The sequence below is a fragment of the Aythya ferina genome (genome assembly GCF_964211825.1).
Source record: "Aythya ferina genome assembly, chromosome: 25".
Classification (NCBI taxonomy): Eukaryota; Metazoa; Chordata; class Aves; order Anseriformes; family Anatidae; genus Aythya; species Aythya ferina.
In genome coordinates this window covers 4764214-4785613 of record NC_140323.1, presented here as the reverse complement: position 1 = coordinate 4785613, position 21400 = coordinate 4764214, and the positions used below count along the sequence as shown (strand labels likewise).

Genomic DNA, 21400 nt, shown 5'->3' with positions numbered 1-21400 from the left:
GCAGATGTGGATGAGTTGGTTTCTGGAGAGTAAGGTGACTCCAAGCTAGTTTCAAAGTCTGGTATTGTAGTTCCTTAAATTCCTGCCTCTCTGCGGCAGCCCTCTTTCTAACTCTACAATCTTGGAGACACTAACTCTCTTTAGTCCTTTTGAAGTATGTCCCGTGTTTGCTTGCACAGCTTATTATAATGCTCTCTCTCGACCACTTGTATGTGAGGTGATGTTGTGATCCTTCAGTATTTGTGAGACCAGGCGACTGGACAGTGTTTAAGAATTTTTCCCTCCTTCCTCTATTCCTAGAAGTTTTCATTGCTTATATGCTAAACAGTTAATTGCAGAGCTTCCTAAGTACTATAGGGACTTTAGAGCTGTTTATCCCCTTTCTGCAGTGCTATAGAATAGATTTTTCTCTGACAGGCCTTTATTCCTGCTCAAAATATGAATGAGTATGCCTCACCCCCACAAAAAAATCTTTAGATATGTATTAGGACGCCTCCCAGCCTGTCACATATTCCCTTAAACACCATTTTGGTTAATAATCACATGGGAATGCTAATTGCTAAACCAAAACTAATAGAAGTACTTAAAAAAGACATCATTTTCTGCTGGTTCTATGCTGAGCAGGATACAAAGGCACAGCCACTTTTAAAGATTGATTCTCTAATAAGTCATCTACCTGCAGCTTTGCTATGGATGGAAATTGCTAGTTTTCTTGAATGGACTGTAATAAACCTCTGGATAAGTTCCATGTACCTACATATTAAAGGTAGCATAGAGAAAAGCCTAAATAGTAATGGAGTTATGATTCATTCAGGTTAAGTATCTTTTTATGGTCTTACAGAGTCTGCACAGGAGCACAGACTTATGCAATCAGCCCCTTCTGCAGAGGTTTTCCTGAAAGCCATCGAGCTTAAGGCTCGCTAGCAGTAACACAGCGAGGTTTGTCAGATGTAAAATGATGTTCAAAGTATGTACATGGATATAGATCTGTTTGGGACCCACATTTTTTCCCTACAATTGCAGGTGCTATCATTAGAGCCCCTTGGTTGCTGACGTGCTGTACAGAATGGTTCTGGTGCTGCCCAGCTCTTTAATTTCTTGCCAGAGTATTCTGCCTGCAGTTGACAGCAAAGGTTAAAAATATTACAGATTACTGCAATCACTTTCCAAATCCTTTCCTGTAAATTGGTAGGTATGTGCAGATCCACCCTGTGATCCAGAGGTGTGATACATGCAAGCACATCTGAGCTAGCTTTAAGCTGGTGAGCTTGGTATTAATAGAACAAGCTGTAAAGTAGCACGGAGCTCAGCGTGTTAGCCTGGTAAATCTTCAGAAAGTTTTGCAGCCTGTGCTGAATCTGATCTACCTGCAGATCCACTGCTTGTTGGATAGGCACTAGATCGTTCAGTGCTAGGCAGCTGCAATTGTTAGTTGTGATAACAACTTGGAACTACAGCATAAAGATCTCCTTGGTTGGCATCTCCTGCCCTGTTGCGCTCAGACAGGTTCAGGTGGTTGTTCCAAAGTCCATCCCAGGGGATGTGTGCCAAGAGACCAGGGTCTTCTCTGTGCAAGAGCCCAGAGAACACGGGCCCTAGGGTTACATGAACATAGAAGGTATATGAGCTCAGTTACATATGCAACGTTTCTCTGCTCTCCACCCCTTTTGTAGCTGCTGAGTCATTTTAGTTTGTTTTAGCCAGGACGTGCACTTCCAGTACTCTTCCAATTTTCTTCTTTGCCTGTGAATGATTTCTGGTTTTGCTGTACAGACCTCAAGTAAGGGAGAAGTGCACCATGAACAGAATTTTTTGAGCTCTGGTCTTCACTGCGAATCAGACAAGGTGATGTTGCGTTTCTGGTCTCTCTCTGCTGCAGTTCACACCGTGCACTGCTCAGGATAGCCCTACGGCAACTGCAGCTTTTTGATATGACTGCACTGATGTTATCTTGCTCTAGCTGCACAGATGCTCTGCACTGATGCAGTTTCCCTTGGCTTCTATCTCTATGGGCCACATACAGCCCTGTGCCTCACTGCACCCTTAGGTAAGGGCACTGAATGCAGAGCTGTTGCAATCTTCCCTCAATTCCCTTGAAATTCAACATTTCTGCCTCAAAATACACTAGAAAGCTGGGCTGGAAGGCATGCAGCAGGATCCTGTTGACAAGATCTTGAAGAACCAAAGTTTAATGAGAGTAAGGGACCATCCTTCCTTCCTTCTGCTGCGTGATACAATCTGCATTCTCCCTGACCAGTGGGAGAGGTTTCAGCTGCATCAATCCCCAGCTGAAATCCTGTCCCTTTGAACCTGACATCTGACTTGGCTGCCCTGTCCACTGCATAATCTTTAACAGAGGTCAGAGAGCTCTGTGCGGCTGCCATAAACATCTCAGCTGCACGTGTTTACAGCTGCTTATGCCCCAGTAAAACTGAGGCTCGGTGTCTAGCAGAGGAGGTTCACCGTGCAGGTGAGTGTGTGCAGACGTATGGGGAGATGGCTCAGGACTGCGGGTCAGGCACACTGCTCTTCTGACGATACACAGTTATGGCCAGCCAGAGGTGGACAAGGGTCTGAAATGGAGTAAATCTGCAGCACAGACTTTCGGAGAACTGCTTTCTTTCAGAAAGGACCCATTCAGGTTGAAGACCACTTTAAATGGGAATTTAGAGTGTGACTTAACTGTCCTGCCGTGCTTCAAAGGGGGAGGGGGAGGCTAGGAAGACCTGAAAAGGCCTGGAGTTTGCTGGCATTCCGTGATGACTGAGGGAGAAAACATTTCTGTGATGAAGTAATGTACTGAACGTCCTAATGGCAGTTGAAAAGGAGCCTCCATAGCTTTAAATAACCTGAGATGCCATTCAGGATTTGTGTCTGACCAGGGGATGAAAAGAGGTACCAGGAACTTCCAGTACCACTGGGCATGAGAAGAGGAAATGTGACCACCACCGAGTGGGGGTACGCAGATTTTGCTTTCAAAGCGTGCAAATACCAGTTCACTTGTTTCAGGTGTAGCACGTAGGAATCTCTTCATTATCGGTCTTTCTACTGAATATACTTCCAGAAAGTATCGCCTGCTTCACAGAGCAGGTTTCTGAGTAGGTTTTCTGTTCTGTGAGTTTACACTGAGCACTGAAATAGAACAATCTTAACAGTTTCCTGTGTGGGCTCCACACTCTGAGAGTCATTCATTCACTCACTGACCCTGCCGAGCACTCCTTCAGTATGCCACGCATCCTCCCAGAGCCAAATACTACTTCTCTGCATTTTCCAGTATCATGACAAGCATGGGGAGTGGGTGCTCTGCAAGCCCAAGAACCAGGGAGGTGCATGCGTTGTTGTGTGTACGAGATAGCAGGAAATGTAGCAGGGTGATAGTGGAAAGATGGCATTCAGTTACAGAGACCAACTGCCCCATATACACACGGCACTTACGGACATTTTTCACTGAAGACGAACGTGCTACTCGAAAAAAAACAATTCATATTTACTTGTCATGTAAGGAGCTTAAAAAACACTTACTTGGCAGAGACACTGACTCAGGCCAAGGTATAAAATACTTTAAAATCAGCACAAGAGACATGGGGTGTGTGACCCTGACAGACACTATTAGTCAAAGAAGAAATGATGTTATGCTGGGGCGCAGGTGCGTCTATTAGATGACCCACACTGACACATAATTGATGTACATTCCTTGTGTTAGTTTTTCCCCTTGTATAGTTTACATACTTTAAAATACAGAATCGAGTGGTAAGAATCACTCAGCTAATAAGTGCACATCCAAAATTCTGTAAATTAGGCCAGTCAGAAATATGCTTGCTATTTATATTAAGGATGTGCAATAAAAACTTTTGTTGATACAATTCATTTGTGCCTACCTCACAAAATGTACAGATTTCCCTCATGAAATACTTGTGTTCATTCTGCGTTTATTTCTGAGTTTAGGAAGCATTATTTTTTATTATTACTTGGAAAGTGAAAAATTCATCATAAACAATCTTTCTGTGCAAGTTTTTTGACAGCAAATTGGGTCTGTGAGTTGCAACTTTATGGGGCAGATCATATTTATTAGGTACTTAGAGTTGAGTGAGCAAGAAAAAGTAGATTAAACTTTTTTTCCTCTTATTTCTTAAGAGACACTACAAAGTTATCAGCATTTTTTTAACAAGGACGCGATATTCACCACATTTTGGACACTACGTAGAAACCTTTCAGTGCAGAGCTTTGAAAGCATCTACAGCTTCTTAGAAAACCATACTTATTTTATCCCACAGGAAAAAGAGTCTGTTTTCATTATTTAATCTTTTCACATTCTAAGTAAGACTAAACAGATGAATCATTTTCCGTTTTTAAGTGTGTGATAATGGGTTAGGAAAAAAAAAAAAAAACAACACAGGAAATTATAAACACATCTGAGAACTCTGCAATACTGCAAGAAGGATGGTGATGTGTTTTCCTATTTCCATGTCTCACTTGCATAAGTAACCAGGCAAAGTGTTCCTAATCCTCTGCAGTTTCCCATATCATGGGTCAGTGGAGTGCTGGCTGGTAATATGATTATGTCTTTTTTTTCCTCAACTAAGAGAAACGAGACATGAAAGAAGACCCAAAATAGCCTGTACTAATTCATTTTTTCCCCCAGAATGGATGGACACTTACTTCACTAATTGCAGTTATGTTCAAGGCCATCAGCATCACTCCACTGTGAAAATGTCAGTGTTTCCAACCAATTGTGATGTATGGGATGTTTTGCCTGATTTCTCTCTACGAGGTCATTATCTGAGCACGTGGGTTTATACAGCTTTTAATACCATGTTCAGCCAATGCTGCTGCACATTTGATGCAGTCAGCACTTTGGCTGATTGATAACTCCTTTTTTGTTGGGTTGTGCTCTATTAAATAATACTGAAAGGTTAGTATTTATCTTTAACCCCTATTAATTTTCAGTTGAATGAGAGACAGCTACCTCCTTTTAGCCACCTTTGGTTACAAAAATTATAATCTTCCTCCTATCAACTATAATATCAGATCTTTCCTCAGAAAACTTGAAAAGGGTTTTAAAACTGATTTACCTGTTAAAATTAAATAATTAAAAAAAAAAAGAACACCATTAATTACCACTGGGGTGACAGCGCTGGGTGCCTGTGTCACCTCTGAAGTTACTGGGACTGAACAGGGCTATAAATATTCCACACAAAAGTAGGGTCTTAGGAAGTAAGCTGAGCACTTGCAAATCCAGCTGAAATATACTGCAGCTAAGGCTAATCACTTTGAGGTATCGGGCTTTTGACCTTTAAGGTGCGCAGATCCTTTTTAGCAATTGCATTAATTTCAGTGTTTCTGAAGAAAACAGCCCCAGAACAAACTGAGGCACAGATATAAAAGCATACTCATCTTGAGGCTTAATGAATCAACAAACAAAAAGAGGTCACTTTTCAGTTTTCAATTCCAAATGATAATTTTATCCCCTTTTAAATATGTTTATGTAATTGAATAAATATGAAGAAAATTACAACTGAAGGTGCCCAGCTCTGTTTGAACTGTCTCAGCTGCTCTTTTTATTTGAAGCGACATTGCTGGGTTTGCACTCGTACCCTTTAAAAAGTAGGAGAGCAAAGAAATTAAATTAAGTTGTGCCTCTGGGATTTGAGATAAGTCCAGGATGTTTTTTCAAATAACACATTAGTTCCACAGCTCTATTTTAAAATTAAATGATGGATAACTTGTTTTGATGTTCTAACATATGGCCCCCAATCTTCAGAGATGTCTGTGCATACTTCATGTTGTGCACGAGTCATCCTACCGAATTTAACAGGGCTATTCACACGCTTGACATTAAGCATGTATGCAAATCTTTGCAAGACTGGAACCTAATGTGATTATAATAAGCCAATTTCAGTGCAAATCTAAGAGTATAAAGAGCTTCAAAACTGAGGTCAAAATAAAAGAAGTTGCACAAGTTTGTCATATTAAAAAAAAAAAAACACTGGAAAAAAAGATACAAGAAAACCCTGTGTTGAAATCAAACTAAGTTCTCACATAAAGAAGGGAAATGAGCTAGTGAAATTGCTCCCTGCAGTTATTAAAATGATTTTACTTACAGTGTAACAGTCTTTCCAATACTACTCAGATGCTGAAACACCTATTTGATAGATTTTTTTTGTTATCTTTCATAGATAGGATTGTGCTTTGCATTGTTGTTCTCTGGGGGCTAGGTGGGATCTTATATAAAAGAGTATTTTATTTCTGTAACTCTGATTATTTTTCATCCATAAAAAAAAATCATGGAATATGTAATATTGAGTCCTGATGAGTTAACAACAGATTCTTTAAAAATATATATACAGAAAGGAGTACTTAGAGGTTGCCATGTAAAATCTGTCACAGCATTACTGTTCCACATTAAGGAACATGTTTTCCCATGTTTTTTAGGCTTCAACAAGCTCTGGTCCAACCGGAGTACTGTGCAGAACAGACTTGTCACAGGCTGTTCGGCTGCTCTCATGTTCTGCAGTTAACATACGTTAAAAGACAAAAGATCTATAGTTGGACTGTAAACGAGGGAAAATAACATTCAATTTTTCCTCTGAAAACAATTCGGTTAATTCTGTAAATTCAGATGGTAATATTATGCAATCCTCTGCATGATCGTGAGTGGGAGGTGGAGTGTACATATGCACAAGTATGTGGTACGCGCTATAAAAAATAACTGTAGGAGCCTCTGGAGTTCCTATCTCACCACTTCTCTCAGTTGCAAGCATAACTTCTTCCTCGCTCATTCCTCTCCGTCCCTCTCTGTCCTTCCACCCTGCCACACCTCCGCACATTAGAAGGCCATCTGGACCCGAAGTATTAGACTAGAAAATAAATACGGACTCTTATTATTCTCATCATTTGTTTGATGTTGCTTGTTTGGCCGAACCGTGGCAGACACAAGGCTTACACGCTCTCTGGGGGGTGCAGCCGTGCGGGCAGCGCAGCCGGGCTAGCCGGCGCCTGGCGTTGCTCCCAAGCAGGCTCCCACGTGTTTTTTAAGCACCCCACGCCTCCTGCAAATAAATAAATAAAACAATTTTTCATTAAAACGGGCGCAGCACGAAGGCACGCTCCCGAACCTGGGACAAAAGCTGGGTTGCCCATCTCCGGGTGTAACTAAGATGGGACCCTTGGGCTAACCCCAAGCTGTGGGGGGGGGGGGGCCACGACGACTGTGTGTGTGTGTCCCCCCCCCAGCCACCCGGAGCCAGCAGCAGCTCTGCAGCCCCCTCTCCACCACGCACAAAGTGTGTGTGTGTGTGTGTGGGGGGCACCACCACCATCCACAAGCAGCACCCCCAACCACAACCAACCCCCCCCCAACCTCCTCCCCATCACCCCGCAGCCCCCGGGGGCCTCCAGCTCGGCTCAGCCCGGGGGTGGGAAGGGACCGGGGAGGGGCGGGCGGTCCCTGCCCGCGGCGGGGAGGGGGGGGGGGGGTGGAAAGACAGAGAGAAAGCGGAGCGGAGAACCACGGCAGCCCCCTCCCCCGCCTGCCCGCCGCCTTCCCTCGCCGCTCGGCCGGGCTCCGCCGCCACCAGCACCGCCACCAGCGCCGCCTCCATCTTGTGCCCGTGGTGTCCCCTGCTCCCCCCCCCCCCACCCCCCCATCCCCTCCACACAGCACCGGGGGGCGCTGGGGGGGGCCCCCGGGAGGGATTTTTTTTTAATTTTTTTTTTTTTTTTTTGGGGGGGGTGGGAGCAGGGAGAAAAGGGAGTTGGAGGTTGGGGGGGGAGAGGAGAAGCGGCACCGGGGGGGCCGGAGCGGCGGCAGCGGCATGAGGAGGCGGCGCTGAGGAGAAGGCGGCGGTTGCCGGAGAGGACGGAGCCGACATCTTGTGCCCTCCCCTCCCGCCGCCGGCTGGGTGAGCCCGTCCGCCCCAACGGGGGGGGGGGGGGGGGGGGGTTGGGAGGCGGAAAGGTTTGCTTTAAAAAAAAAAAATTGAGGAGAACCCCCCCCAAAAAATCCTAAAAGGAGGCGGCGGCACCGGCGGAGAGCGCTGGAGCGGGCAGGTAACGCGGTGCGCGGCAGGCCGCGGCCCCCCCCCCCCTTCCCTCAGGGGCTCTCCTCCCTCACGCACCCCCCCGCGCTGGGGTCGCGGGAAGGTGACCGGGCAGGGCGGGAAGGAGCCGGGGGGAGCTTCAAGCAGCGGGGCCGGTCCCCCCCCGGCTCGGTCTCCGCTTAACGGCCCGAGGCTCTCAGCGAGCGGGGGGCGGCGGCGGCGGGGCCGGGGGAACGGGGCCGGGCAGCGGCGCGGCCGCTGAGCCCCCCCCTGGCCGCCATCTTGGCTCCCCCTCAGCACGGCGCCGGTGGCGGCCCCGCCCACCTTCTCCCACGCTATTGGCCCAAGGGCGGGGCCGGGCGCGCCCCCCGTTAGGCCCGCGGCGCCTCGCGTTGGGATTGGCGGCGGGGCCGGGATGGACAGCGGCGGGAGCCAATAGCGGCTTGGCTTTTCCTGCGCTCTTTCTCGCTCCCCCTCCCGCCCAGCTCCGGGGCTCCTTGGGGACTTTTTTCGCACCCCGGGGTGCTGAGAACGGGCAGAGCTCAGCGCGGCCGCCTCGCCCCCTGCACCCATGGGTGCGCCGTTATGGCTGTGCAGGGACCCTGCTGTGCCTTGCCCCAGTTCTCTGGTTGTAGCTAGGGCTGCCTGAGGGGCTGTCATGGCTTTGACAGCAGCCAGGAGCTCCCAAGAGTTGCCCCCAGCTGGCACCTGCCACATCAGGGGGCTGCAGCTGTGACCAGGCTTCCCTTTAAACTTCACCCCCAGCCTGCCATGAACGTGTCGCACCCAACCATGTCCACACAGAGCTCCCCTCCTGCAGCTTGACGCAACTCCTGGCGTGTGCCACGGCTCTGTTCGATTACAGAAATATTCAGGGATTGATCACTGTGTGCTGGAGCATGCACCAGCTCGAAACCTCTCAGCAATTCCTGAGGCTGCTTTGTAGGAATTGGGGTGGACTCACGGGGTCTGGGGTCTGTGTGGGTCTGTGGAGAAGCATGGGCACTGTGGGCACGTGGAGGAGTTTGGCCCTCTTGGTGCTCTTGGTTGGCAAGAGAAGGAGCCATGTGGTGGAGAGGGGACGCGGCTGCCTCAGGCGGTTTCTCTCCTGTGGTGTCTGTTGCTGTTATTTCACGGATACGTTTCTTAAATAGCTCTGTAGGTGCTCGATCCCTGCTACGCGGGAACAGATTTAAAATCAGGGCAAACAGCAACAGGCGGCTGCCCAGGGCTGGGGCGCTGCCAGCACAGGACGGCGCTGAGGAGTGGGAGGACGAACGGCTCCAGGCCTCGTGTCTGACTTGGTGTCCCGGGGAGAGGCTTTTGCTGCTAACACCAGGCTAAGCCTTAACTAAAACCGGGCTGTTTACGGCTGTATCAGCCATAGTCAGCGTGGTCAGGATGCTTTGGAGTGGAGTGAGAGCAGCACTATTCCCATCTGCCTCCTGCCGAGGTCCAGGTAGCTTTCCTCTCTTTAAATCACTAAGATCTTCATCAGCAGGGGACCTAGCTCTTCTCTGGGATCCACACGCCATGCTGGAAATGGCCCAGAAGCTCCCCCAGCATCACTGCCTTGAGCTCCAGCCTTGTGACCTCTGCAGGTTAGCAAAGAAACCTGGTGCTGGAAAAAAATCCTTGGTCGTCTGCATGGTGAGGCCAGAAGGAAGGGCTGCAGGAGTTAAGGAGGGCTGGGAAGGAGATTGAGGGCTCCTGAGGTGTGAGCGGGTGCCTCTGGTCCTCAGAGGAGCCTTGCATGGGTGTAAAGCACAGCGACATTTAGCCCTGTTAGAGGATCCACTTGTGCTGGATTTTTCCAGGCTGCATATACAATAGGGGCCTGTATTCCAATAAAATGTGGATCTCTCCCTGTTTTTAAGTGGAGCTGTCTACACCCCTGTAGTACATTTAAGTCTCCTGATGGAGCTTGTTTTTGTTAGTTCCCTTTTTAGACCCCAGGCGTTTCTGGGCTACAGGTATGAAAACTGCTGCTGGAGAGAATTGAGCCATTTCTGAGCAAACTGGTGGGATAGAATTAAATTAAGCTCTGGCAGCTTTGTGCGTTTTAGCCACGTTGTTTGTTCAGTTGTGCTCTCTAGGAACCTATCCCCCTGTTCCTGGCGCAATACCCAACGGAAATGGCTTATGGGAGGTTTTTGGAAAGCCTTGAGCACACTGGCGACAGCAAGAGGACGACTCTTTGAACTTTCTTCTTTTACATCAACAACCTTTGTCTATGGTAGGACAGAAACAGCATGGGTTGAAACAGCGTTTAACCCTGCTGAAGTCAAATCTCTGTAGCATTTCAGCGTGCACGGATGCTGTTTGCAGAGGGATTATTTTTATATGTGGCTGGGAGATGTTTTCAAGTGTGCCAAGAAGATCAAAACATTCCTAGATTGCTTCTTAGAAGTTTCTGTGTTGCAGACAAGGTCTCAGTGTTCAGTGCAGTGTGTCTGAGTTCGTTTCATGGCTGCTTTCAAGGCATTTTGGAGGTGGGTAGCTGTGTCTCTCCTAATATCTAGATACCTTTTAGAAATCAGCTGGCATGTCTTATCCCAGGCACTCAGTTCTTGCTGGCAGCAATTTCCGTACCATTTTAGATCCTTCTGTGTAGCGTTAAGTAATTGTGTGTTTTACAAATGGGTTGGTTTATAACAGTCAGTAGAAAACCCACTTGGGGTAATTTCTCCAGACAATATTCTGATTGTTTCACTAAAGCTACAAGAATGCAGTACCCTTGCTGTTTCCATCAACAGGTAAAATAACCCTTCCTTGGGGTGCTTGTTTTTTGTTGTTGTTTTGTTTTAAAAAGCAAACCTCTAATCTCTCTGCACTCCCAGCAATTGGCTAATGCTTTGTTTTTCCTGAACACAATATTAATAACGACTGTGGTCAGGTCATTCTAATTCCTTTATCCTCCAATATCTTTTTGTTCGTGTAACTTTTTGCCTCCAACATCTTCCTCAGTTAAGAGAGCCTTATGTCAGCAGGGTTTTCTTTCCTATTTTTTTTTTTTTTATCTGTACATCAAGCTGCCTTTATACCCTTTTTAAAAATTCTTTTATTTTGCTACTGGTTGAAGCAATTGGAGTTTATCTGGGACAAGTTCAGTTGCATTTCTGCAGTCTGCTGATCAAGTGGCTGAGTAGCGTTTTAAGGCAAAAATCCTGGAAATCGTGATATCTATATTTGCAGGTGGAAATTGCCCTCTCGTATTTTGCATCTGTGCTTAAGCTGTGCTTTCAGACTCCATCATTATGGGCGTGCTTACTGAAACTGGCACGTGCAGCTTATTTCTGTGGATGCAAAGGAGGATTTAGAAACTTTTCCCAAAGCCTGTTTGTTTCTCAGCATACGTGTTATACCATGGCTTGCTCTCATGGTTAACAGCCAGTACTTTTGAGAGAAATGTGTCACTCCTGGAATTTGTTACTCCTTTCTTGGATAACTTCATGAATTCTTGTAGGCACTGGACCCATGAGGTGCTGCTTGCTCTGAGTCACACAAATGAGGTTTTGTGAGGTTATATCCATCACAGAGCAGAAATAATGCAACAGCTAAACGCAAATTGTGTTTTTGTAGTGTTTTTTCTTGTCTGCAAGTCCCACAGAAAAGGGCTGCAAGTGTGGAATGCTCTAAATGAGGGTGAGGTGCTGGTTCAAGCCTCTGCGCAGCAACAGATAAGCTCTGGGGCAGCTTATCTTCTTGGGGAGATTTTACATTTGCTTTTCTTTTCCTCCTCTCCCTCTTTCCTCGGCCTGTTTCCTCCTCGGCCTGTTTCTTCCCATATCTCATGTTCCCATCCCTGACACTGTCTTTCTCCCTTGCATTACTCATTTGGCTTCCTCTCCACTTTCCCTCTTTGCTGCCTCCCTCCTTTGCCCTGAGAGCGCTGGGCTCCTGCCGCCGTGTTTCCATCCTCCCCCAGCTCTTCTCATCGCTCCAGGCTTCTTCGCTCCCCCTTGCCGGGCACCTCCTTAACGTCAGGAGCCGACTCTCAAATAATTATCTCAGTTGCTGATTAGCCATTTGCGAGGGCAGAGCTGGCGTGGGCTTTTAGTTAAGGCTCCGTGCGAATACCATTGCACAGCTCCCGGGACAGCTCGGTCCAGAAGTTGTCTTGCTGCTTTCCTGCTTGTACCGCTGGGATCCTGCACGCAGAACCAGCTCGGGTGCCTGAACATGGATTGTGGCTCCAGAGGGGCTGATGCTGAGCCAGAGCCAGTAAGTCCGTGCTGCTCATTCCCCTTTGCTTCCTTGTAGATCCCGCCAAAGAGCAGAAGGGATGCGCAGCTAGCACCCATTGCTCAGTTCATCCTGTGGTTCTTCTCGGGCTTCTCTGACCCTTTTTGCATAATGCGAGGGACGTGGGTCATTTCAGCATGTTGTGTCTGCGGAGTGGTGTAAGGAACAGCTACATCTGCAGGAGAAGGGAAAGCAAAACTGGAGCAAAAAGAACACTTTTTGCATCCACGGTGTGGGAAAGGAAGGAGTGGCAGCGGCAGCCTTGAGGTGGGAAATGTGGGTGAGCTCCCGCCAGGACTGAGGGAGCGCTGCTGGTTTTCTCACGTGGAGCTCAGCCACACACACAAAAAATAAGGAACTGCTTTTAGAGGGCAGGAACAGCGCTTTCGTTTAGGCCTGGAAAACATCCAGCACATTGTGTGTGCTGTCGAGGATATAAAAGAAAAGTCATGGGCAAGAGAACAGAGAGAAGAACTTGGCCTGTGTGAACTAAGCGTGTGAACGGTGCAAGCAGATGGAATAAGTGGTGTTTGAGTTCCTGGGGATCTGAGCGGTTTGCTGACCTGAATGCACAGCAGAGTGTTTAGATGCTGTGCTGGAAAACACATTGCAGCTCTTCTCAGCTGGTACTATGGGGGTATGCACATTTCCTGGCATGCACGTAGAGAACGTTGGAGGGTGCTGTGCGTTGCTGTGATATGCGTTGCAAGAAATGATTGATATATCTGGTCCTTGCTTGTAGCTAAGAAAGTAAAGAAACCTCAGCAAGCCTGAAACTGCTGGGGTCTTTAGTGGAAATGTTTTTCTGTTGCGGTGCCGTGTGGCTTTTTCAGTCTGTGCTGCTGCTGTTTGGTTGTCTCCTTGGCTTATGCTGGTGCCGGTTTGTTGCAGGGACCCTGGGCCGCAGCAATGAGGAAGCCTCGGAGGAGGTCCCGGCAGAACTTGGAGGGGAGGCGTTCTCCTTCTCCCTACAGCCTCAAGTGCTCGCCGACTCGGGAGACGCTGACGTATGCTCAGGCCCAGCGGATCGTGGAAGTAGACATCGATGGGCGGCTTCACCGCATCAGCATCTATGATCCCTTAAAAATCATCACCGAGGACGAGCTGACTGCCCAGGACATCACGGAGTGCAACAGCAACAAGGAAAACAGCGAGCAGCCCCTTTTCCCTTCCAAATCCAAGAAGACACCTTCCAAAGGCAAGAAGAAGGAGTCCTGCTCCAAACACACACCAGGGACATCTTTACACTTACCCCAGCCCAACTTTCGTGTGGTGGACATCTTCAGCCAGCCGGATGCCCCCCCTCTCCCTGCTGCCTACTACCGATACATTGAGAAACCTCCCGAGGACCTCGATGCAGAGGTGGAGTATGACATGGATGAGGAGGATCTGGCCTGGCTGGAAATGGTCAATGAGAAGAGAAGGGATGATGGTTACGGGACAGTTTCTGCCGACACTTTTGAGCTGCTGGTGGACCGGCTGGAAAAGGAGTCGTACCTCGAGAGCCGGAACAACGGGGCTCAGCAGTCCCTCATCGATGAGGATGCCTTCTGCTGCGTCTGTATGGACGATGAGTGTCACAACAGCAACGTCATCCTGTTCTGTGATATCTGCAATCTGGCCGTGCACCAGGAGTGTTATGGCGTGCCCTACATCCCCGAGGGGCAGTGGCTTTGCCGCTGCTGCCTACAGTCTCCTTCTCGCCCTGTGGATTGTGTCCTTTGCCCGAACAAAGGTGGAGCTTTCAAGCAGACCAGCGATGGCCGCTGGGCTCACGTGGTTTGTGCCATCTGGATCCCGGAGGTCTGTTTTGCAAACACTGTGTTCCTGGAGCCCATCGAAGGGATAAACAACATTCCCCCGGCTCGGTGGAAGCTCACGTGCTATATCTGCAAGCAGAAGGGCATGGGAGCTGCTATCCAGTGCCACAAGGTGAACTGTTACACTGCCTTCCATGTCACCTGTGCCCAGCGGGCCGGTCTCTTCATGAAGATCGAACCCATGAGAGAGACCAGCATCAACGGCACAACGTTCACCGTGCGCAAGACTGCTTATTGTGAGAGCCATTCCCCTCCTGGGACAGTGAGAAAAGGGGCTCCAGCTGCTGCCAGTGAGAGGCAGGAGGACACTGTGAAGGAGGAGGGAGAGGAGGAAGCCCATTCTGGCCCTCCCAAAGGGTCCTTGAAAAAGAACCAAGTGAAATTGAAGCAGAAGATCAAAAAGGAGCCCGGCGATGCGACTGATGGGCGCTCGTCTGTGCCCATGGTGACAGTTGCACAAATTCCCTCTTACAGGTGAGTGTTGGAGCTGGGCAGCAGCAGCTGGATGGGGTCTGTTTGAGGACTCGGTCCCTCTGGTTGTTGAATTTGGGAGCACTCTCTTCAGTCAAAACCTGGCAACACCTGGGTTCAGATTGTGCTCCTCACCTGAGCTCTTCCCTGTAAGTGTCAGCAGCACACTGGTTTCCCTGCCTTGTCAAGCAGCAGTCCCAAACTGTCACATAATGCAGTATCTTCAGTAGTCCCTAACAGGCATCTAGCAACCACCCATCTAGCAACCAAATTTACATGGATGGCTGTGAAGGTGTTTTTAAAATACTTCAGGCATTACACATTGGCAGGCGATTAGGGGTCATCCTCCTATTGATTTTCTTTTAAACTTCTCATTTCGTCATTTTTTTAATTCCTCCTTTTAATACAGAGCATGTCAAACTTGTCAGTGTTGCAAGCAGCTTTGAATCTGGCTGTGTGTTTTTTCTCCCAGCTCTCTCGTGCAGAGTTAGGTAGTGATGAATTCTCATTTGGTGCCTGAGGAGTTGCGGTGATGTGTCGCCAGTATTTCAGCAGATTAGCTTTGAAAGACTGCTGATAAGGCACCGTGTATAATCTAATGAATGGTTTGAAAAGGTTAAAATAGGTACTATATTACTCCTGGACTCCTGTCAAGTTAGTTTCCCAGACTCCAGCTTCATGACATAAAACTTCAGTGACCTCAGTAAAGCTATTCTGGCACTGAAAATAGTTTTTGCTTTTTCAGCTGTAGTTGAAAAATAGTTTTTTTCAGCTCCAGGTTACTGCTTGGAGCTGAACGGGGGATTGCATGCTTTGACTGTGCAGTGATGTCCCTGGTCAGACCCTCCAGCCAAGCTGCTACTGAAATAGGGATGTGCTCTGAAAAGCAAGCACGTACATCTTCATGGCTGAGAGCCCCCAGGTTGTGCCCGTTGCAGGTGTGGATCGGGGCATGCATCGACACACAGCCTCAAAGCTGCCCACCACAAAGCCTCATCAGGAACCTGGTGGCATCACCAGGGTCTGTGGGGTTACCATTGCTTTGCAGCTGGCTCCATGACGCCTCTTTGCTTCCTTTAGGCTGAACAAAATCTGCAGCGGCCTCTCCCTCCAGAGGAAGAACCAGTTCATGCAGAGGCTCCACAACTACTGGCTGCTGAAGCGCCAAGCGAGGAATGGGGTGCCCCTGATCCGGCGCCTGCACTCGCACCTCCAGTCCCAGAGGAACGCGGAGCAGGTACCGTGCTGCGGGCTGGATCCACGTGGGGGGATGGCAAACACACAGCCTGGGAGGGTGCACTTGTTGCGTAGCTGGGAAGGGTGAAACAGGCAGAGGGTTGCCTCACCTGTGCACTTACAGGATTGTGTAATGAGCTTGGATTTTTAGTCAGGAGTTAGGCATGGAAGAACGTAAAGAAGAATTCTAACAGTCATAAAATCACGGGGTGGTTTGGGTTGGAAGGGACCTTAAAGATCATCCAGTTCCATCCCCGTGCCATGGGCAGGGACACCTCCCACTAGATCAGGTTGCTCACAGCCCCATCCAACCTGGAGCCCCCCAGGCCAACCTGGCGTTGAGCATTTCCAGACATGGGGCATCCACAGCTCTGGGCAACCTGTTCCCATGTGTCACCACCCTCATAGTAAATAATTTCTTCTGAATATCTAATCTAAATCTACCCTCTTTTAGTTTAAAGCCATTACACTTTGTCCCATCACTACACACTGTCATAAAGAGTCCCTCTCCAAGAGGAGGAGGATGGTGGCTCTTCCTGAGTTACTTTTGTTCTCTGGGTATGCTCATGCCTGAATAGCTGCATTAGTGTACCAGTGGGGATGTCCACTGTGCCACCAGAATTAGTGTTGATGAGCCAGCAGGTAAGAATTTTCCACCTGAATCAGGAGACCTGGGATTGTGCAGAGGTGTGACGGGCCCTCGGTAGCCTCATCTCTCAGATGAGTCAGAGAACCACGTTCCTCTCTCGTGATTAAAGATCCTCTCCTCAGGAAAATGGGTGTTAGCTCCAGAGTCCTGGCTAAATTCCAGTTTGGATCATTCTTCCTGCAGCTTGAATTTCTGACCCTCCCATGGATGTTCACATGAAAGTTTGCGCATAATCATCAGCTCTGGGCTTCTTTGCTTCCTCCTCTGAGCTGGCATCCCAGAGTGACGTGATGCTGTTAAACAGTGCTGTGTTTGGCATGAGAAGTAGTTGGTGAAGTAATGAAATAGTAAGACTCTACCCTGTGACATAGGCAGGTAGTAGGTATTGTGTGTGTTGTGCACGTTTAGTTTTACTGTAGTTGGAGGAATTTATAGGCTTTCAGTTTGCATCAGGAAAGCTCTGGATGAATAATAAAACAAATATTTCCCACTCATCAGCCTGGAGCTTGGGGAAACTCAGCATTTCCTTGCTGTATTAAGTTAACAATTTGCCATAAGTAAGTTCTTAAAGACAACTGTTCTACAAATATAAGCCATCGAGATCATGCAAGGCATTTATCATCCTTCTCCTGGCAGTAAGGCAAAAGTATGTGCACCTCAGCTGTATCCTCAAAACCATGTGAAAAGCTGCAGATTTAGGAGAGGAAGGATGATTGCATTGTGAAACCACTGAACTGTGTCTTGGAAGGTGTGAGCTCATCTCCCAGCGTTGGCTGTTCCTTTGTGTTTTGGCGAATCTCTCCGTGGCTCAATTTCCTATTGGTTACAAAGAGGATAATAATAGCTTTTTTTCTCCAATGCTTTTGCTCGCCTTGCCTTTGTACTGTGAACCCTTTGGGCTGCCTCTTCAATGCACAGCAGCCAACAAAAAGAATTTCCAGCCTCTGTAATGAACTTTGATATAAAGGCACGGAGAGCAGAAGTGAGCAAGCACTGAAGTGTTTTCCTAGAGTAGCTACGGTATGATTTAGGCCAAACTTCACAGATAATGCAAAATCCAGAAGGGCTGATGTTACGTTTGTTAGACAGCTAAACACTGCAGGGAGGAGGCGACATAATCTGAACAAGAGACAAGGAGAGAAGAGTCAGGCTATTAGAGCGGTGCATGGGGGACACCTAGAAAAGAGGAGAAAACAGAGGAAGCCAGTTGTGTTTTTCATCTCTCCCCGCTGTTATGTGTTACAGAAGGAGCAGGATGAGAAGACCAGCGCAGTGAAGGAAGAGCTGAAGTACTGGCAGAAACTGCGACATGACTTGGAGCGGGCACGGCTGCTCATCGAGCTCATCCGTAAGAGGGAAAAGCTCAAACGGGAGCAGGTAGGTACCTTGGGCTGTCAGGCTGCTGCTTCAGCCCTATGCAAGCACCCTGTGTTGCAGAAGGCAGAGGAGCACGGCAGGTTTTTCTTGAGCTTTTTCCTCTTTTCATAGAGTCTGACTTGGGGATGTGCAGAGCAGCCACCTCTCGCTCAGCACCTACGTCCGTAACAGCCTCTGTCCCCAGGACCAGTGCTGGGCTGCAGAGTGCTGGGGAAATGTGTTTGCATAACTAACGGTGAATTGTATTCATGACCTCCAACAGCCCTTCTTTTTCTGTCCTGGGCATGGACTAGGTGTTCTGCAGAGTAGAAATTGGATCTCCCTTAATGTTTATCTCAGGATGTTGGTAACACCCTCTCCAGAAACAGGCCTAAATCACAATTCTGCTCATTTCTACATCTAAAAATTCCCATGTTTTGCGCTCTAAGTATCCTTTTTGAGAAGAAGCAGTTTTAAGGTTAATTTACTAAATTTTCCAGTTCCCTCTTCGACCTGTGTGCAGTTGCAGTGGTTAAAGTTACCTCATCTGCTTGCCAGCTCTGCCTGTTGAGGGTGTTTCCTTGTCATCCCTGGTCAGGCAGTGCAGCCACAGCTGTGCTCTCTGACACAAGGTATCTTCAAGGACAGCTTCATGAAAGACTCAACCTGCACACGTGAGCCTGAATGCATGCCCTCAGGCATTGCCTGGGTGCTCTCCCTGCTGCTAGGCACTGCAGGGAGCCAGACAGAGGGAAATCAGCATCCTCTGTGATCATGGCCCCTCTGCAAGCTGTTTTTTTTCATGTCCAGAAACTGCCCACGGCTTTTCTGCAGGCCTCTTGATGCCAGCACTGGTTCATTTGCTGTGATATCTCTCATTTATAGCAGTGGCTCAGTCCTGCTTGCTGTGTGGACATATTTTAGGTAGGAGGATTACAAAAAATCACTTGAGCTTTGTATCTGTTTGCTTTTGATATCTCGGTGTATCCATATCTCAGTTGGATAAATCCATAAAAGCTTTTTAAACTGCAGTGTGCTTTAGAAATGGATATGGTATCACAGAAAAGTGCATCTGGTTGGAGCTCCAGCCCAGCCCAGCCTTTAGGTGAGTGGCAGGGATGTTCCAGAGTTCTGACTCTTTGTTCAGGTTCTTTCCTGTTTTGGGGGAAGAGTGTGGTCATGCTGTTGATTTAAAGGTCGCTTTATCTGCCTTCATTCATTCTCCTATTGATGCTGTCTTGTTGCTGAGCACATCAAATACAGTTTGCTTTGTGTAAACAGACTTGCTTTCCTTTCCTATTGAAGTGGTTGATTTAATGACATAATGATGGATTACAAGATCAAAGAAATTAAAATGTTAAAGGAGAAATAAATACCTCTATCCTTTTCCAGTTTCCTTTGAATAGAGTTTCAGTGTAAGAGACCAAACTGGTGCTACAACTTGTTAGCTTGAAATCAAGACAGCATTAGGGACTCCATAAAGAATGGAGTAAGAAACTGTACTATGAAACTCACGTGCTTCTAACCATTACTGTGGTGTGGCTTCTGCCTTGAAGTGTGAGAGCATGTGTCTTGAACTTTGTTTATGTTCACTCGTCTAATTACGAGTGTTGTTGTTCATGTAAACGCCTACATACTTTTAACTTTTTTGTAATGTTGCTAATTGGCATAATAATATCTCGAGGCAGGGAGTTCTACAGGATAATTTACCAGGCATGAAAAACTTCTTCCTGTTTTCAGTTTTAGTTCTACTCTCTTTCAAGTTCATGGGGTTTCCTCTTGCTTGGCTTTATGAGATGGGATGAAAAGGAGTTCCCCATGCAAAAAGTTTGGACTCTGAAATCAGGCTCTGCAAAGTGCTGTCTGCTAATGTGCATCGTGCACATGGAAAAGACAAGTTGTTTGTTTGCCAGAAATTCTTCAGCAGTGAGTCTAGCAGGCCAGTGGCATGATGACCTGAGGTTTCCACCATTGAGTGGGGCTGGGTTGATGATTCAGGAGAAACAAGAGGGAGATGCTATCTGCATATCCTGTCCTCGATAACTGTCCTCATCGCCGTTTTCCCGTTCCCAGGTCAAGGTTCAGCAGGCTGCTATGGAGCTACAGCTGACGCCTTTCAATGTCCTTCTGCGCACGACGCTGGACCTGCTGCAGGAGAAGGATGCTGCCCAGATCTTCGCAGAGCCCGTTAACCTGAACGAGGCAAGTCTCTTTCCTAGGGGTGTCTGACGGGTTGGAGATGAGGTGTTGCTGGGCTCATGTGCTGTCATAACCCGGGCAGCACAAACCACCTTGTCCCAAGCTGCTGGTGGACAGAAGAATATCTCAAAGAGGACTCACAGTGTGGGGATCCTTCCAGGCCAAAACACGGTTTTGTTTTCTGGAAGCTTCAGCGCATCTCAGACAAGTAGTGTTTTGCAGAGACAGGATGTGTCTGCCCTGACTGGGTGACACACAAATAAACTGCTGGCACTGCCCCTTGCAGGTGGAAAGGGCGTTCAGAGTGCTTATGATGGATGCGCTCTAGTTGGCTAGTAAATGGTTTTTGTAATTGTACAGGTTTTATATGTTTAGGTTCCAGATTACCTGGAATTCATTTCCAACCCAATGGATTTTTCCACCATGAGGCGGAAGCTGGAGTCCCACCTGTACCGAACATTGGATGAGTTTGAGGAAGACTTTAACCTTATAGTTACCAACTGCATGAGGTATAATGCTAAAGACACGATTTTCCACCGAGCAGCTGTCCGGCTCAGAGACCTCGGAGGAGCGATATTGCGTCATGCACGGCGGCAGGCTGAAAGCATCGGCTTTGACACTGATGTGGGGATTCACCTGCCCGAGTCACCCAAAACTGAGGACTTTTACCGCTTTTCTTGGGAGGATGGTGAGTGTTGATTAATTTTCTTTTTTTTTTTCTGGATAGATCGTAACCATGTACTTTGTTCTGAGCATGTCACACAGCCTGTGTGAAAATTGTAGCCACCATTCAACATAAAAAATGTTTCCTACCCATGTATTTACCTAAGCATATATCTAACTCCTTCATAGCCTCAAAGAGCAGGTTTTCAGGTGAGTTGAGCTCTCGGAGCTAAGTGCAACTTAGTTCTAGCCCTTTTAGTGCGTATCTGCCTCAGAACCTTGTACCTGCCTATGTTATTTGATTTGTGCTATGGGTGTATCATAAATTGGTATTTTAAAGAAGAATGCAAAGGTGGATCTAGGATTTTTGCTCTAAGGGAAGGTCATATATTTCATTGTAAATCAAAACGACAATCATTATATACTTGTGGCTTGTTACAGAGCCAACTCTGTACTGTTCAGGGGTTGAGACTATTTTCTTTCTCAGTTTCTGTGATTCTCTTGGTTGCAAATGTGACAAATAATAAGGGAGAACTGAATGAGAAAACTGACATGGTTTCACCCCTGTTCTAGGATGGCACAGGAGGTGCAAAGCCTTTCAGGGTAGGCAACAAATTGACAAAGTATAGACCAACTAGATTAGATGGAGCCCTAAGGGCTGGGAGGAGATGATGTGGCATTACGGTACTGGGACCCAAACAATCCTTCTAGGTGAGACTTTC

General features: G+C 47.7%; 1 protein-coding gene across 5 annotated transcripts in view; it reads left to right on the top strand.

Annotated features, from left to right (window-relative positions):
• Positions 1–2038: 2038 nt before the first annotated feature.
• The window catches only part of BRPF3 (bromodomain and PHD finger containing 3), a 35032-nt gene continuing 15670 nt past the window's right edge, over positions 2039–21400 (top strand). The window contains exons 1-6 of one of the 5 annotated variants that reach the window (XM_084497927.1): positions 2039–2470; positions 13176–14578; positions 15656–15812; positions 17706–17837; positions 19890–20018; positions 20391–20703. In XM_084497927.1, coding sequence (XP_084354053.1) covers positions 13194–14578; positions 15656–15812; positions 17706–17837; positions 19890–20018; positions 20391–20703 — 2116 coding nt within the window. In that variant the 5' untranslated portion in view covers positions 2039–2470; positions 13176–13193. Of the gene's footprint in view, positions 2471–7784; positions 7902–7950; positions 8050–11598; positions 12264–12624; positions 12922–13175; positions 14579–15655; positions 15813–17705; positions 17838–19889; positions 20019–20390; positions 20704–21400 lie in introns of those variants that run through there. The other 4 variants (XM_084497925.1, XM_084497926.1, XM_084497923.1 and 1 more) reach the window with 4 other exon arrangements.